Source organism: Felis catus, chromosome X (genome assembly GCF_018350175.1).
Source record: "Felis catus isolate Fca126 chromosome X, F.catus_Fca126_mat1.0, whole genome shotgun sequence".
NCBI classification, from domain to species: domain Eukaryota; kingdom Metazoa; phylum Chordata; class Mammalia; order Carnivora; family Felidae; genus Felis; species Felis catus.
The window spans coordinates 91,015,160-91,034,223 of NC_058386.1; the positions used below are offsets into that span (position 1 = coordinate 91,015,160).

General features: G+C 37.7%; 1 protein-coding gene across 1 annotated transcript in view; it reads left to right on the top strand.

Moving 5' to 3' along the window:
• Positions 1-19,064, top strand: part of ALG13 (ALG13 UDP-N-acetylglucosaminyltransferase subunit) — a 61,965-nt gene that overhangs the window by 20,582 nt on the left and 22,319 nt on the right. The window contains 16 exon segments of the mRNA XM_045051270.1: positions 1-171; positions 735-818; positions 2,899-2,949; positions 3,680-3,726; positions 5,349-5,421; positions 8,444-8,525; positions 8,729-8,891; positions 10,471-10,546; positions 11,539-11,647; positions 12,770-12,834; positions 13,364-13,464; positions 14,496-14,623; positions 15,295-15,541; positions 15,974-16,087; positions 16,281-16,437; positions 16,760-16,880. Of these exon segments, the coding sequence (XP_044907205.1) occupies positions 1-171; positions 735-818; positions 2,899-2,949; positions 3,680-3,726; positions 5,349-5,421; positions 8,444-8,525; positions 8,729-8,891; positions 10,471-10,546; positions 11,539-11,647; positions 12,770-12,834; positions 13,364-13,464; positions 14,496-14,623; positions 15,295-15,541; positions 15,974-16,087; positions 16,281-16,437; positions 16,760-16,880 (1,789 nt within the window).

The window sequence follows — 19,064 nt, forward strand, 5'->3', positions numbered from 1 at the left end:
CTCCCCATCCTCACCCCCACCCCTGGCAAAATGCATAAAGGATGGAAAAAGTACTGCGGCCAGAAGTCTCTGAATGAGACATCAATGGATGAATATTTAGGCAGCTTAGGGCTGTTTCGAAAGCTGACTGCCAAGGATGCCTCTTGCCTCTTTCGGGCTATTTCGGAGCAGGTAAAAGGAAAATATGTATCTTCCCTATACTGAGTTTTCAGGGTTTGAAACATGGCACGGTACTGTAGCTAGAAGACCTGTAGCCCACCAAAAAAAAAAAAAAAAAAAACCCTTTCTCTTCCTAGTAAAAACTTCCGGGTCTACCTGGCACTTACTAGCTTGGTGTAGGCCTTTGCTGATCAGTCCAAATATATTGCTGTGCCTTTGCTGTCTTTTCTGTTTTCTAAATGCCAGTTTGGAATGTAAGAGAAATAAGGATGGGATTACAGAAACTTTGAAATGAATCTTGATCCTTTATAAGCAGCCCTACTTTCTCTAAATTTTATGCCTAAGGAAACCTCATAGGCTGTGCCCATGAGTAGAAAAGGGGTGGGGGTGGTAAGACCAAACCATCTCTCCCCAATCTCATTAAGGGTGGCAAAAACATTTTAGTAAGGTCAGGACCTATTTTTCCCATGTCCTACATATGTTTTGAATAAGGTGGACTTAAGTGTCCAGTTTATCATTTTAATTTGATAGCTATTTCAAATGACTTGAGAGTGAGCTGGTCTTTCTCTTTTTAGTTGTTTTGCAGCCAGGTCCATCATTTGGAAATCAGGAAGGCTTGTGTCTCCTATATGAGAGAAAATCAACAAACTTTTGAGTCTGTAAGTAGAACACATAAGCAAGGTAGAGATGTCGGTAGAGTGTGTAGTAAATGGGAAATGAATTTTGAGCTGTGTACATGATGAAAATTATGTCATGCAATTTCCTCTCAATAGCAAATACTTAATTTTCAGCTGCCTTCCCTTTAGCATACCTCTAGACCTCCAGAATTAGACTATTTTTGTACTCTAATTGAGAATTAAGACAATTCGTCTGCATCCTTCCCACTACTTTCTGCTCCCCATAGACCTCCCCAAACCTCCCAAACCCTAAAACGTTACATTTTGACTAGTGTCCTGTATACTACATCCATACCACTGTTCCTCGAACAAGTAATCATAGTTCACAAAGGGTTTGGCTATGTTGATATTTTAATGTATACTTTCAAATATGTACAAATGGGAAAACCCCTCTGTTCTCTTAATTCTGTGCACAATGCTCTTGAGCCAATATGAATAGTCTTACAAAACCTAATTGTAAGGAAACAAATTAGTTCTAAACATTTACCTTTTCATGTGACAAACTGGTAATAGGTACTCTGCCACTAACAATTGGCTTTAAAACAACTTTTAGAAGACATTTTGCATACTTTGAAGTATTTGAATTCTTATTAATGGAATGGGGTTTTATCAAGGTCTGGTTTGAAGTGTGCCCTCTTGTGAGGCTTTAAAAAATTTTTTTCAGCCCTTCCAGTACTGTTTGTTTTCTTCTCACTGTATATTATGGGCATTAGCCTGCTGTTCGAGGTTTACTCTTAATTTTCTCAACAGGTTTCAGTGAATCTTAAAACTGTCAAGCCTTCTTGACTTTAAAGCTTATTACCTAGGTTAAAGTTAATTACAGTCTTTACAACACCTGGGGAAAAGATTATTCATGAATTACTTCAAATGCAAGACCATGGTGTAAAACAGTGCATCTCAAGTATTTTTGTGCATACAAATCACCTGGGGATCTTGTTAAAGTGCAGATTCTGATTCAGTAGGTCTGAGCTGGGGCCCAAGATTTCTGCATTGTTAACAAAACTCCCAAGTGATGCTTGCTCTTGTTCCTGATACAGTAATAGTAACCATGTTTTGAGTAACAAAGACTTGTGTAAAATTTTAAAACTTACATGGATAAATCTCAGAATAATCATGCCAAGAGAAAGAAGCCAGACCCTCCCCCAAAGTGCATACAGAATATGATTTTCTTTATATAAAACTTAAGAAAATGCAAACCAGTCTGTAGTGATAGAAAGCAGATCAGTGGTTGGAGGTTGGTGTGAGTTACAGAGGGACACAAGGAAACTTGTGGGGGTGATGGATATATTCACTATCAGAATCGTCATGATGGTTTCGTGGGTGCATACATGTGTCAAAATGTATTTGTGCCATTTAAATATGTGCAGTTTGTTGTCTGTCAGTTATACCACAAGCTGTTTAAAAAGGGATTGAGCAAAATTGAAACTTGATCTTCAAGTCCAGTGATAATATATACATGAAACTAGACATATATTCTATTCCCCGAGTTGACTTTTACTTTTATTGAGGTGTATTTTACACACAAATAACATTTACCATTTTAAGTTTGGCATTTTCAGTTTGGGCAATAATACATAGTCCTGCAACTGCCATTGCAGTCAAGATATGGAACATTTCTATTACCCCAAGAAGTTCCCTTGTGCCCTAGGCTTTTCTGAATCTAATGAAATTCCCTTTAAGTTCCTCAGTTTAACTTTGTAAATGCATGTCTCCTGTCAAAATTTAAAGTCCTTGTGATTATTGGGATTGCATGATTTATGAAAATTGTCAAGTTACTTAAATTGGCATTTCAAAAGAAACTCAAAAGCATTACCATTTGATGAAATGCACTGGTATGTGGATAAGCCAGGACCAATTCCTAGGACAGTTTTAAAGTCCAGCTTTTCTCCACTCATAACTTTTGTGTATGTGCAAATCTTCTTGAGGTGCTGTGCAAAATAGTCCTTGAATACCATAATTGTTGAGCTGAACAAACACCCATTGGAGGGTAATATTGCAGAATATAATCAGATTTTAGTAATGCTATGTATTTGGTTAAGTCAAGTTTGTTTTATTTTTGAAGTATGTGGAGGGATCTTTTGAGAAATACCTGGAACGGTTGGGAGATCCCAAGGTAAGATCAAATACGGGGGTTTAATCTTTTCAGAGTATTTGGAATAGTAAACCGAAGTATTCATTCAGCTGTGTCGCCTTAGCTTTAGTTAGACACAACCTATTTTCTTAAGTAGCCAGCTGTGTTGAATCAAATAGTTCTTGCAAAAGTTTCGAAGCTGGCAATTGACCTATTTTGTGTTGAATGTTGAGAATTCTATGTCAACAATTTTATCATCCATAGACTGCAAACAGGACAAGCCTAAGTCCTTTCACTTTAATGGGGGAGGAGGGATGGCAATGAATGTTACAAGAGGTCATTTGTTACATTTTTTTATTCAACAGTTCCCCTGATTTGTAGTTATCCTTTATGTGGGAGTAAGCTTCATAAACACATATTTAATTAAAAATAATTTATGTGATTAATCCATAGTTCTGGACTTAGCATTTACTAAATACCTTGCTAACTTCATAATCTTAACACTAATTCCATTTTTATTGTGCCTTTTAAATCTCTCCTATTAACTGTCCTTGTTACTTCATAGTTAACTGAGAAGGTCTTTAGGACTATTAGTTTCAGAATAAGTTTATGTAAATGAGTAACGCAATATCTTAAAACAAGTTATAGTGTGTTCTACAAATTCTTCATTTGAAACGTCTCTAAGCATCCAAAATAACTTGTTGAACTTGCAAAACTTTTACCTGATAGCTACAGAATGTTTTTTAAAAGTTTATGTACTATTTATGTTTAGGAAAGTGCTGGCCAGCTGGAAATAAGAGCTCTTTCTCTAATTTATAAGTAAGTTAAATCTTTTTTTAAAGACTGAGTGCATATGTGTCATTGTGTGTAAAGTTTCTATTAAAGGCTCTTTGGGATTTGGGAATGATCTGTAGAATGAAGATGTCTAAGTAAAGTTAATTTGTGTTAACTTTTGGGTGGAGAGCCTCTAGAGTTTGTGTCCATTTGAATGAAATAAAGGACTTTAAGGAATGCTGGTATTCCTGTAGAAAATCAGAATGTCTATCTTAGAATTCTTGTCTGTTTAACTTTGTGCCCCTTCAATGCATCTTTAGTGGGGCAATATAGCTTCCAAGAGGGTAGAAATTGGTTCTTGAAGACAAAAAGATGTTAGATACTATGGTGGTTTGTAGTCCTTCAGAGGGTTACGGTACATAAGCAGATATATGGTATATCTCTGGTATGAAAATTTCATAGGAAAATTAAAAATAAAAAGGCTCTTTAGGCACATGATAATGAACATTTTGAGAAACACTGCTCTATCACTTTGGTCCCCAAAATAGCAAAAGTGGCATTTCTGGAAGCTGTGGGGTTGCACAGAACTATTGAAAAATACTTCTCTAATGTAGGATAGAGGCTAGTGGAAATCTTGTTCATTTGAGGAAGTTGATCTGTACATAAGATTTCCTTCACAGTTTTTAGGATGGTGAGATGGCATATACCTTGGTATAGTCTGAATCTTCTGGTTATGGGTACTCATTCAAGTTAGTGTTTTGCAGTCTGCTCATTTCTCACTAAATCCATCAAGAAGTTGTATAGAAGAGGCATTGGGCAGGTGACTAATCAGTTGTTGCTTTTAAGTCAAGGGCCAGCTTTTTTTTTTTTTAACGTTTATTTATTTTTGGGACAGAGAGAGACAGAGCATGAATGGGGGAGGGGCAGAGAGAGAGGGAGACACAGAATCGGAAACAGGCTCCAGGCTCTGAGCCATCAGCCCAGAGCCTGACGCGGGGCTCGAACTCACGGACCGCGAGATCGTGACCTGGCTGAAGTCAGACGCTTAACCGACTGCGCCACCCAGGCGCCCCAAGGGCCAGCTTTTAAATTGGCTTGCTTTCTTTTTATGTATAGCCCTCGAGCTAAGAATGCTTTCTTCAAAGTTTATAAATGGTTAAATGAAAAGTAGAGTACTGTTACATGGCATGTGAAAATTCTATGAAGTTCAGATTTCAGTGTCTGTAAATTAAGTTTTATTGGAACACAGTCATTTGTGCTTGTTTATCAGGGTCTGACTGCTTTCATGCTACCGAGTCAAAGTTGAGCAAACCATACGGCCTGCAAAAGCTGAAATGCTTATCATCTGGTCTTTTACCAAGTAAAATTTGCCAGCCTATGCTTTAAATAAGTGCGGAGCCCCCAAAACTCAGAAACACACATACATTTGGGAACCTATCTTCTTTACTTCTCCTTTTCCCAAATTAAGATGTTTAAGAAATCCATAGGACTTTAGAGAAGTTGGCTATCTACTTTGAATTAACATTATTTAGCCTCTTTAAACATTCAGATTATTTTATATGAATAAGGTGGGCAGTGTGAAAGCCCAGATACTTGTTCTTATAAACTATCTTCTTGGATATACTAAATTATCTCTTTTCAACCACCTTTGTTTTCTACCCGTGTAGTCGGGATTTCATTCTTTATCGCTTTCCCGGAAAGCCTCCAACTTGTGTCACAGATAATGGCTATGAAGACAAGGTAAGAAGATGAGTGAATGTTTACTAAAATAAAAGAAATTGAATGATGCTGCTGGCTTAACAAGATAATAAGAAATCATTCTTTGTTACCTAATTAATGGGTGGGGGGGAAGCATAGTCTAAATGCCAAGCTTCTCCGCCACCAGCCTTTACCTCTCCATTTAGTCATCCTGAGTGTTGTTAGCCACCCTCCTGAACAGACCTTACCTTACCAGTCCTGTAATAGGTTAAAAAAAAAAAAAAAAACACCCAAAAAAACCAAACCTCAATTGGCTCCTTGTTGGCTGGGAGATAAGGTTCAAACCTGGAAGCTAGGCATTTAGTCCCCTTTTCATCTTCACTGTCTTACAACCTTAGTATATTTTGATTCCAGATACTCCGACTTACACTTTTTTTCATTTCCTTTGTATCTCCGATGTTCACTCCTTTGAAACTCCCAACTCCCCTGGAGTTCTTTCCTCCCTTTGTGTTCCTTCCTGTAGCATCACCCAAGTAATTCTAATCACATTGTATTTGTTTTCATGCTTATTTCTCTCCTAAATCTTCAGTTTCTTGAGAGCAGGCCAGTGTGCTACTACTGCCCAGTAAGATGCTTGGAAAATAGTAGGAAGCGGTTTTGTTGGTTGAGAACTCTTAGCCGTTAAACAGATTGTTTTTCAGTATACAGTGTTTCTTCCAAAAAATCTGGGTTTTTTTTTTGTTTTTGTTTATCTATTTGAGAGAGTGAGGGGGGATGAAGGGGCAGAGAGAGAATCTTATGCCAGCTCTGCCCTCAGGGTGGAGCCCCACAGGGCACTGGATCCCACAAAGCTGAGATCATGACCTGAGCTGAAACCAAGAGTTAGATGCTTAACTGAGCCACCCAAAAAGTTTTTAAGGAAAAAACCTTTTATCCCAATTATTTGATTAGTTAGTATAGGCTATACAGTAATTGACTATTTAAGGCTTGTGTCACACCATGGAATATATTTCAGGCAACATTTTTTAAAACTTCTTAATGTTTGCTTATTTGAGAGAGAGACCGAGACTGTGCCAACAGGGCAAGGGCAGTGAGAGAGGGAGACACAGAATCCAAAGTAGGCTCCAGGTTCCGAGCTTTTTGCACAGAGCCCAATGTGGGGCTTGAACTCAGGAACCAGGGGATCATGATCTGAGCCAGTCGGATGCTTCACGGAGCTGCCCAGGCACCATTTATATAATGTTTTTAATGTAGATGGGCTCATACTAAACATATTATTACTTGTTTTCACCTATCCTCATCAGTAATCTAGATCTACCTCATTTTTTTTTTTTTACTAGTTTAATGCCATTATATCATACTTGCCTACCCACAAGTATGTATCAGAACTATTATTTTATGTTGGGATACCAATACCACCGGGGACACCTCTTCCAATCAAAATGGAACTTCTTGCCACACGAATAAAGAAACTATACTGTTACCTCTGGAGTTTTTTCTTGCTTATTTATTTAGTTCTGGTTAGCCGGATTCCTTTAACTACTCCTTAACAACTGCCTCCAGTTATTGACCTTTGTTAGTTGGAGTTCCAAGTTCTTCTAGTCCAAATTACACAGGGCTTCTCTGCTCAAAATCTGTTCACTTTCTTTTGGATTAATAAACTCTTAAATGGAAATAACCCCTCAGAGTGCTCAGAGTGGTGTGAAACTTCATAACTTAAACTTTACCGTGAGTTACTGTAGCTTGACACTTGCCCTCAATACTCTGAAATGGTTTATACTGGTGGAGTTGGAATTGTGATTTCAAAAAAAGGCTAGGGAAGAATAATAGACCTGAAGTAGAGAACTTTATTATTGGAAGAAGTTAGCCCAGATTAGGCAGGAAGGCAGCAAACAGGGGACTTGGAATTTTCTGCCAAAGAAGCTCAGTGGCAACATCCTCCCATAGAACACAAGAGAATCCTCTTTGGTCCCTCAGGTTGCTAATACGAGACGTGGCTTCAGAATCAGATAGACTTGGGGTGCCCGGGTGGCTCTAGTCATTTGAGTGTCCAACTCTTGATTTTGGCTCAGGTCATGATCCCAGGGTTGTGAGATCAAGCCCCATGTCAGGCTCCGTGCTGAGCCTGGAGCCTGCTTAAGATTCATTCTCTCTCTCCTCCTGTCCCCCCCCCCCCCCCCCCCACCGCTCACACTCTTTGTCTCTCAAATAAAAGAAATAAAATAGACTTATGGTTAGATATATCCCTTACTCAAGACAGATTTTTGAACCAAAATTTAAAAAGGTTTTGGAGCTGTTAATTCAGACAGTTTTCATCATACAGAGCCTGCAAGCATTTTTACTAAAATATTTTGGTTAGTAAGCATGGCTTTGAATTGTTTGGGAAAACTAGAGACTAAAGATCAGCTAAGAAATTAACTCCTTTTGTAGCTATCTCAGTGCCTTAATTCATCAAGAAAGTCTCTTTAGCAGTATTGTTCCTATATAATGTATTCATATATTACTACTCGGTAGAATGGATAACCTTTTGAGTAAATTAAGTCTCCCCCTGCCCTCATGATCGGAGTTTGGAGTATTTGGATATTTGACATAATTTCTGCAGTCCTTTTTCAAAGTTAAGCTGGGTCTCTTGACTTCTGTTAGGATTTCTACTAGATTTACTCAATTTGTAAAAGTTCTATATTTTTGCAAATTCACAAATGAACTTGTTGGCTACATTAATGGGAATGTGATTTAGATTCAGTGTAGCCTTATTAGTGATTTTAATCTTGGCATTTAAAAGTCACTTTTGAGAACATCTCTTTTGAAAGTTATAGCTAGCATTTATCTTTATTCAGATTTCAAAAATCACTTTTCCTCAGCTTTATTGAGATATAATTGGCGTGTTAAGTGAAATGAGTCAGAAACAAGTATTGTGTGATATTACTTAATATGTGGGATCTAAAAAAAAATCACATTTTAAAAAACAAATTCATTCTCAATTTCTGGTTAGCAATTTAATTTCAAGTAGTTCATGGTTGTAAGATATGTAACATTCACTTAATTGTTCTGTGTTTTTCTTCAGATTCTACTCTGCTATTCAAGTAATGGCCATTATGATTCAGTGTACTCAAAACAATTTCAGTCAAGTGCAGCTGTTTGCCAGGGTATGTGAAAGCTTTACAAATGGTTAGGTGTGTTTCAGATGATTTTGTTTTCCCATCTTTAAATTGAGGGACCCACCGTAAGTAACTCTTCTAAGCTGTTTTGTTGGCACCTATTGAAATTGTATACTGGCTTATGGCTGTTTTCACATTGTCATAAAGAGATCTTACTTTGACAGTTGGAGTTTTGGCTTTTTTTCCTTTAGCTGTACTGTATGAAATTCTCTATAAAGATGTGTTTTTTGTGGATGAAGAAGAGTTGAAGACTGCAGTTGAATTGTTTCGAAGTGGTTCCAAAAAGAACAGAAACCATGCGCTGACTGGCAGCGAGGATGTCCATGTTGACTACAAGAGTTCAGCTTGTAATAGGTAATAAAGGGAAAGGGGGTGTCAACCTCAAGATCAACATCATCATTTGAAAGTGGAAGGGGCTTGACATACCCACACATATGTATGTGGAGATCCATTTTCTATTGGGGGAAGAGAAATTTTACCAAAAAGATATGTTGTATTTTGAGATGTTCAGGCTTCGGAGGTTTGATCCAAGTCAGGATCCTTTTTTTTTTTTTTTTTAATTGCTAGAAGTGACTTTAGAACTATGTAACCCCATGGTTCTCAAATGGTGCTTGTTAGGAAGGCAGATTCTTGGGCCTAGTTTCACAAAATTTGAGGTGAGAGTGGGGCCAGGAATCTTCTTTTTTTTAACAAGTATATTCCAAATATTCTGATGTAGGTAAGCTGTGGACCATATTATGAGAAAAAGCTGGTTGTAAACCAGCACTATCATTTTGTTAGTTGGTAACTGAGATTCACAGTGGTTACTTGAAGTAGCACACATCCAACTAGTAGAAAAGAATTTCTCAGACTAAGGGGAGTTTTAAGAGCCTTTGAGTGTCTGCCTTTGGTACTTGTTGGAAATATAGATTGTGGCCTCTGAGGAAACAGCTGGTGTGTCAGATAATAAAGTAGGTGTTATCTTCTATTTCTTCTTGATTCCTACTTATGTGAAGGAAATTCATATAGGCTTGGTGCCAGTCAGGTGTCAACCTTGTCTTTTTGTCTTGATTGCAATTTTTTTTGTAGAAGAGAGGTTTTTAAACTTACTTGGGAATGCAGGGAGTGGCACTCATGCATCAGGGTAAAAGTTGCTTCATTCTTCACTGATGATTTGTCCTAAGGATGTCCGGCTTTGGGCAATTATAGTAGTAAAAAAAAAAGCAAGATGTACTAGTTACCTATTGCTTCATGACAGTATTACTACAGATTTTGCAATTTAACACACTTATCTCACAGTTTATGTGGACTAGGAATCTGGGCACAGCTTAGCTGGGTCTTCTGCTTCGGGTCTCACAAGACTGCAATGAGGTTGTTGGCCAGGATTGAGTTCTTACCTGGAGTTTTGACCGACGAAGGATCCACTTTGACACTCACATGGTTCTTGGCAGCATTTAGTTCTTGAAGCTGTAGGACTGAGAAATTTTTGTTGTTGTTGTTGTTGTTGTTGTTGTTTTGCTGGCTGTCAGCCTAAGGGAACCCTCACCTATTTGTCACATGTGGTTGGTGAACATGACTGCTTGCTTCCTTATAGTCAGCAAGGGACCAGCAATACAGGCACTACGTTCTTATGCAAAATAATAATATACATCTTATCTATTAAGAAGCAAACTTGAGGTAGGGGAATCCTACATGGATGTGAACACCAGGAGGCAAAGATCATAGGGACCATCTTAAGAGATGGAGGTATGAAATATAGGAGATAGTCTGCTTAAGTATATTGTAGTACATCCTAATAAAAAGGAAGCATGAATGTAAATGTTGGGGTGAAAAACTATTTGCCTCATTTTTAGACCTTGAGCTAGTTTACCACTAGGTGGTGGTATAGTCATTAGACTTAAAACTCAGCTACTGCCTTTATATAAAGCTCTTTGTTCTAAATCTTTTCAATTAGGAGTGAAGAGTTGGGTGCCTGCTGCAATGTTGAAAATACACCAGAGGGGTGCAATCAAGGAACAGAAGAAGCAAAGGTTTGAAATTTTCTAGGCAAAAAATTCTCATAATCTTGGCTTGTAGCATCATAACTTAAAAGGCCTTAAGTTAAGGTCAAGCAGTCCATTCTAGTTATATGCGGTGGGGGAGGAGTTCGTGTTTTCCTTTGTGGAAGTTTTAATCTTAAAATGTAAAATGGGTGCTTAATGTTGTCTGAGTATTTATTCTTAATGGAATTGTATAGATTGTTTTCAAAGCAATCTCTGAACACTTTAGAATTTTCAGAAGCTGTTGTTTTCAAATTAAATATTACAAATCCAGTAATAGCTACTTTGTGATGAATCTTATGGATGCTAAGGTTTTTCTCTGTCATTAAAGTATGTGATGCTTGCCCTATTCTGTTCAAAGGAAATAGGTAATAATCCTGTTTGAAGAAACAGGAGAAATTTTTACCGTCTTTATGGTCCTAAAATCAAGCAGACCTTTAGTTTGAGGCTAGCTCAATAGGGCAAATACTATTAAAATAATGTTTATTTATGCCCCAAGTTCTGGGAATTTGGGAACAGTAACTATTGGATATGGTGAAATTCTAGGAAAGCAGAAGAAAAAGGAAATTCCTTTGAAAGTTGCAACAGATTTTGACCAAAATGAAATAGAATTTTCAGGTGATTTTAGGGTACAAGAACACTTGCACCTCTCTGTGTATATCAATATGAGATTTATTGAATAGCCTGACTGAATCTTTAATCTTTGTGTTGCATTGATTTATGTGAGATATATCCTAAATTGTTGGCTGCTTTCAATATTTCCCTTCTGCCATCTAAAACCTTTTAGATTATTTGCATATTGCTTCTTTAATCTCCTGATTTTTAAAATACGCAACAAAACTTACTGTGGCATTTAATTCTTTTTTTAATAAAGAAGGAAAGGGAGGCATATGTACATAGTTAAAAAAACAACTTTCTTTCTTCATAGAAGGAACTTTGAAGCTAAGGATGATGATTTTGTAGCATGATTATTTTTGTTTTAGTCTCCAGAGAGTCCATCAAAGATGCTCTTCCCGTATAAGGTGCTTAAAGCCCTGGATCCAGAAATCTATCGTAATGTAGAATTTGATGTTTGGTTGGACAGCAGAAAAGGTAATGAAATATTGACAGCATGCTTTTGAATCCTGACCTCCAGGGGAAAAAATTTGCAAATTATTTCTAATGAGATGTTTTTAATGTACTGTTATAAAGGACAGCCTCCTACTTTTTAGCTTACTTAATACATGATTTTAAATCGAGAAGAGGAAACATAGAAGTGGGGAAGGATCTTTTAGAATATGATGTTTATCTGGGACTTTTAGTTTTGCAAAGACTGTGGAGATACCCTTTAGATAACTTTGAGTACCCAAAATATGTAACTGTAAATAAGCTTATCTTAGATTTAAAGTGTTAAAACTACTCACTGATAAATGAATAGGTCAGGTGTCCACAAACTGGCCTTTAGAACAAATCTTCCCTGCCACCTGTTCTTGTGTGGTCTGTGAGCTAAGAATGGTCTTTATATTTTTAAATGGCAGAAAAAATTGTAAAAGAACAGTGTATTTTGACACATGAAAATTATATGAAATTCAATTGTCTATAAGTAGTTTTATGACAGAATTGAGTGGTTGTGACAGGGTCTGTATGACCCACAAAGCTTGAAATACTTACTCTTTACAGAGAAAGTTTGCCAACTGTTGAAATAGGTAATTGTTTATGACTCCCTATAAGAGAACTAAGTTATTCAAATTTGCCCTTAAAGTTCTGCCTTCAAGGTAGCCTTTTAATGTTTCATATTCAACTTCTTGAACCTTGGTGAACCTAGGTATAATTAGCAGTCTAACGATCTAGAATCAGGTGAAGACACAATAAGTTGTTAAAAATAATAAGATGCTTTGAAGAAACTAGGTAGTGTTTGTTTGTTTTTCATTGAGGTGTGTTACTATCAAGTTGTTTCCATTGGTATAACTAAGATTACAGCCTCCCAATTTCCACCTGTGTTTTATAGCACCAAACTATTTTGGCAGGTCTCCTTAAATTAACCACAGAAATAACCTGTCAAGAGTAATGGAATGACCCTTTAGGACTCTTCCCCCACCAGTCCTGCCCCCAGGTTTCAGCTTATAGTAGTAGCATTGTCAAAAACACTGGTAAATGTAAAGTAGAAAATTAAATGGTGTAAAACGGGAAAGGAACCAGTTCAGTTGAGCTTGAATCTTCATTTTCTTTTAATAGAACTTCAAAAAACTGATTACATGGAGTATGCTGGGAGACAGTACTATTTGGGAGACAAGTGTCAGGTTAGTTCGTCCTTTAAAAACTCAGTAATTTGGGGGTGCCTGGGTGGCTCAGTTGGTTAAGTGTTCAGGTCTTGATTTCAGCTCAAGTCATGATCTCATGGTTCATGAGATGGAGGTTCACGTCGTCCTCTGCACTGACAGCACAGAACCTGGTTGGGATTCTCTCTCTCCTTCTCTTCCCTCCCCCTGCTCCTGCTCACTCACTCTCTCTAAATAAATAAGCATTAAAAAATTAGTTTTTCCAAGGTTGCAGTTTTAGTTCAACAAAGGTCATTTACAAAATGCTAGAAAAAATTTTTTAATGGTTGTATTAAACTTTAATTACAAGCTTCTGTGAGATGATGTAAGGATCTTTTTTATCATGTGCCACATCTGTTGAGCCAGACTGGCTGGCAGTGTTTATTAGCAACTGCTTTGATAAGTAGACACTGTACTCTGGGGGAGGAGTTGTATTTTTGTTTGTCAGAAGCCAGATCTGGCAAAAGACTTGAGATTAGATGTATGTTTACTGTCTCCTATTCTCTTTCAGGTTCGCTTGGAATCAGGTGGAAGATATTATAATGCTCATATTCAAGAAGTTGGAAATGAGAATAATTCCGTAACAGTCTTCATTGAAGAATTGGCAGAAAAGTAAGAATACAATAGTTTGTTGTATTACTAAAATCTTTGGCTCTTGATGCCTTTTTGTAGTAGTAAATTGAGAATTGCCAGGATGCTAGTAAGAGATCCAGAGTTACATCTGGTACCAGCTTAAGATGACTTATCTCAGATTGTAAAAGCATATGCTGAAATATGAAATCTCAGTATACTTGTATATAAAAGTTTCCAAATCCCTAGGCTCTAGTCAACTTACCAGAAATACTAAATACAACAGAATTCTGGTATAAAACCATTCATACTAATTGGAAAGCTGGTTTGCTAAACAAGCTTCTGCCTGTACCAAGATAAGCTAGTCTGGTAATTCTCAGACTTTAACATGCCCCAGAATTACCTAGAGAGCTTGTTAAAACAGATTGATGAACTCCATTCCCAGGGTTTCTGGTTTCAGTATATCTGATGGGGCCCAAGAATTTGAACTCAGTAATTTCCAGGTGATAGCTAATGCTATTGGTCCACTTTGAGAACCATTTAACTTGATTAAGCTGCCCTTCTAACCAAAAACTCAGTAGCTTAAAACAAGTTCATTTCTTGTGTTCATTTAGCATTTCATAGTGTGTCAGAAAAGGGGATCCAGGCCATCAAAGGCTCTATCTAGACCCATTTCCATGATCATAGGGGAAAGAGGTGAACATGACAAACCACGTGGTGGTTCTTAAAGCATCTCCTTGTGTTTTATTGGCCAAAGTGGATTACATAGCTGAGCCTGAAGTCAATGGGATGGGAAACTATCATCCTCTTCCAAGGAAAGGCAACAAATATTTGTAGACTAGTCTGTCACAGTCTTTCCTCTGGAACGTGATATATGCTACAAATAGCTGTGAAATTGTACAAATTACTCTTAGGTTTTCTAACCTAAAAAGAAAACCTCACCAGGGTAGCAAGTGTGTCAGCAAGTTTAAGTAGAAAATGCTTGAAATGAAGTGGATGGGTGAGGGTATGTATATCCAGTGAAAATTAAGTCTGTGTTGCAGCGGCTTTATGGTGGTATCTTTAATTTTAAGGCATGTTGTTCCACTGGCTAACTTAAAACCAGTTACCCAAGTCACACCTGTTCCTGCCTGGAGTGGTATGCCCAGTCGGAAAGGAAGAGGTTACCAGAAAATTTCCGGGGGCTATGTCCCAGAAATGGGTTTGTATACTGAAGGTTTTTATTCTTTACCCCTTCTTAAGATCTAATGGAAGTCTTGTTCTCAGGTAGAGTTCAGCATTACTGACATTTTGGTATGGAAAACTTTGCTGTGTGCAGCTGTCCTATGCATTGTAGGTTGCTTAGCATCTTTTGACTGTCTGCTAGATGCCAGTAGCATCTTTACCACAGTTGCAACAACCAAAAATGTCTCCAGACATTGCCACATGGGTCTCAGGGTGGGGAGGGGCAAAATTGTCTGGTAGAGAACCACTGTTCAGGGGACTTTGTGCTAACAAGCTGGAGTAGATTTTAGACTCTAAAACTTGAAAGGATTTCTCAGAGAACTAGGAAAACACCTCATAGAAGCAGACATTCTATTAGTAGCCATAATTTCTGGGAAAATAAGTAATGTAGGTGACTGAATGACTGTGTTTTGATGAGCAAAGCCACCTGAACTAAAGATAGTGTGGAGATGTCCATTGATAGGGGAAATTGCCTGCTGGTTTTGCCCTTCCAAATGGAAGATCTAGTACATCCTTAAAAAATACAGTCATTACCTTCCTGTATTTATTTGGTTTGTTCCCTTAAAAATTCTAGGCATTTGGGTGGGGGGGGGATTGGATCTCTTGGTTTGGTTATGAAGCTTATTTCCTACTTTGTTTGCCTGAAAGCTATGTCAGAGATGGACATGAAGCAACGGAAGAAGATGTTCAAAAAAGTTAGAGGAAAAGAGGTTTATGTGACTATGGCTTACGGCAGGGGAGACGCCTTCCTCCCGCCCAGGCTTCAGCACAGCGTGCATTATGGGCACGACCCTTCAGTGCACTACGCACAGACAGCTGCCAATGTCCTGTCTAATGAGCATTTCCATCCTCAACATCCACCTCAGAGACAGGGTCGGGGATATGGGATGCCCAGGTAAGGCTTAATTGACTTCCAAGGTAGTGTACATCTCTGTTTAGGTATTGTGAACAATTCCTAGACAGAATTAAAGTAGAATTTAGAAATATCTTAATAGTTTAGCTTTTTTTTATAATCTTTGCTTAGTGGATGGAACTGATGTGTACTTAAATTTTTTTCAAATGAATTTATTGTATTCTCACTGAACAAATACGGAATGGTTGAAGAGATAAGCTAGAGCTATCAAGATGAATGTCGTGGATATGGCACTGTATCCACTAATAATGGATAGGCCTAATACAAGTAGTGAGGGCAGAACAGCTCTTTCTATTGGGATATTTTTAGAAAAATGTGTTAATTCTACTTAAGTGCCGATAACGTGATAAATAATTCTATTTAAGTGCCAATTACTAGATAAACAGTTTTGTTTTCCTTTCCCTTCATTCTTAGGGATTCATCTCGCTTTATCAACAGGCATAACATGGAAGCCCCTAAAGTTGGTTTTTACCCTGGCCCAGGTAAAAGGTGTTGCCAGGGCTATGATAACTTCTCCTATAGATCTCGGTAAGTGAATTTTAAATGTTGAAAATCAGAAAATGGGCAAGTTGGGCTTCATTGCTGAGTGACAAATACATGGATTAAATTTTTTTTAGTGTCAGCATTGAGATGTTTGAACAGTTATTTAGAAATTTGGAACAAGTTACCATACTATATTTTAACTTTTTTCCCCTTTTCTCTGAACTACTTAATACTTAAGTTCCTTTAGACGTAGTCACCGCCAGATGCATTGCATGAACAAGGAGTGCCAGTATAGCTTTGCCCCAGAGAATGGACAGATGCCCAGGGGCGTAGAAGAAACCATTACCTTTTATGAAGTTGAGGAAGGGGATGAGACTGCTTATCCAACTTTACCTGTAAGTAGGTCAAAGCTTTAATCAAAAAGCTGTTTACTTTTTCTCTTATTTTTTTTTAAGTAAAAGCAGTGTGGATATGTTTTAGCTCTTTGAACAAACTGCAAATAAAACACGGAAACCTTGAGCTTTTATCTTAGAGCTTTTAAAGATGGGAGAGGAGAACTTTTAAAGCTGTTTTTAGAGAAAAGGAGTAGAGGTGGACAAATACACTTGCCTTGTGGGCTAATATTTTCTGTTTTCTTGATAATTTTCTCACATATTTTGATTCTAAAGTACATTAAAATACAGCTTTTTTTTGATGAACTGTGTGTCTTTGGTACAGAGTCATGGAGGGCCCTCCACACTGGTTCCTGCTGCTTCGCGATACTGTGTTGCAAGGCGAGGACATAGCTCAGGCAAACAGACCTTGAACTCAGAAGGGGCCAGTGGCCAGAGTCACAATGGTGAGTCAGTTACAGTTAAATGTCTCTTTAAAAGAGGATTCTTGTGGCATTAGTCATCAGGGCTGTGAAGTAGACTTAACAGGTTTTGGTTTTGGGGTCTCACACTGTTCCAGTAGCTCATTTTGAATGAGTTCTCAGTTCTTGTCTCAGAGCTTTGCTAGGATTTTGAAGATGTCTTGGTCTTTCTCAGAAGGCCAGACATCTATTTCTATAGGCCACCACATCGTTATAACTTATTTTCAGCTCTCTGCATAGGTCTTTTAGTGAGTTTTGATTTGGTGGGATTTTGGTATAGGAAACATCTGTTCCTTATGAGCAAGGCACTTCTTCTGTTACGGTGAAGACCATTTGTTTGTATATTTTAGGCTTTTCTGTGACTAGCTTCTATTGTACAAAACTGCTATAAAACAGTCTTTGCCTGAAGAAGTCTACTTGACTTAGAACTTTACTATTCATCGTATCCTCTTGGTCATCTACTGTACTAAGTATATTTATAATTTAATCTATTTAACTGTATCCCTCAAAGGAATTTGGTACCCTTGTTTGTTATATGAGGAAATTGAGGTTCAGAGGGTAAATGACCTGGCCAAAGTCGTACCTTTAGTAAGTGACAGAGATTTAACTTTTTTATAACTGCTTTATTTAGATATAATCTACATAGCATATAATTCACCTGTTTAAAAAGTGTGCAGTTCAGTGATTTTAGTATAGTCACAGCGGTGAATGACCATCACCACAATCAACTTTAGAACATTTTGTCACCCCAAAAAAGAAATCCTGTACTAATTAGCCGCTCCCCATTTTCTGTACCAACCTCCCTTCCCCCCCCCAGCCTGAGGCAACCACGAATCTGTTTTCTATCTCAAAGGATTTGCCTATTCTGGACATTTCATACAAGTGTAATCATGCAATATATAGTCTTTTGAGATTGGCAGAGATCACTTTTGAATTTGGGTTTGTCTGACACTAAAGCCTATATGTATGTTCTTAACAGTTAGGGTGTCTCTCACTATGGGGTGTGCTTATTTTTACCATTTTATCATAAAATGATCCATAAGCGACAATTCTACTCAAACAATTCTGGAGGAATTGGGTGGATTAAGGCAGTGTGAGGCAGTCTCAGTGACTTGACTTAGCAGCCAAGTTCTTTATTTTCTTGTATGTTCTTCTTTCTACTACTGATGTAGAAGAAAAAAGGTATTTCTGGGAATTTAATGAGGACAAAACATCTAGCACAAGAATGATCTGTGAAGACTTTGTCCCCATGCATGTGCATGCATGTGCTTAAGGGTGTATGTTCTCTGCTCTTCTCAGCATGACCCTTTTGTCTTTTCCCTTTAGCTTGGTGGGTACCTTCAGATATACTGCTCACCTGTAGTGGCATATTCAGAGTAATCAAATCTTTGTTCCCATTGTAAATCTTGCTGTCTGGAGTGGTTGCATGTATGTGTTTGATAAGTGACGTGTTTAAGAATCAAATCCAGTTTTGACCTGTGGGGTTTTATTTGGTGGAAAACTGTCCAATTGATGATTAATTTTCTCTGCATTTCAATGGTATTGTAGTCTTAAAGCAAAATACTTTAGTTCACTGAGCCATCCTCTGAGAACAAACCAACTTTAAAAGTATTATTTACTTAAAACAGCCTGAGAAACAGATGAGGCATGATACACCCCTTTAATGTCTACTTAAGCAAACTATGGGTCATACTTAGTACTTTACAGACACCATTTGCTATATATATTAAGCACCATGTTCTGTTCTTTTCACCCCCTATGAGCTGGGTACCGTTACCCCTGTTTTATAGTGCAGAAATTGATGCACTATAACCCACTTAAAGTGATGTTAAGTTCTATAAGTTAGTCAGGATTCAAATCTAGACAGCCCTAACTCCAGAGCCAGTGAATTTAATCATCGTACTCTACTGCTTGACTGGAAAGATTGGATACAGCTCTGGGTTTTTCACCTCTGCCTGAACTCTTAAGAACTAAGGAAATTTTCAGAGGAGGAATTTGTCCTGTTTACTGTCAGTCCCTGGCTTCTATATCTGTTAACTGGTATGAAAGATCAAATCACCTGTTTCAAGGACATAGACATTTTAGTTTTGAATATATATCCATAAAACTTGAGAAAAAGCAAGTGCTGGCCATCTGGCTCTGCTGAGCTGAAAAGCCCTACATAAACAC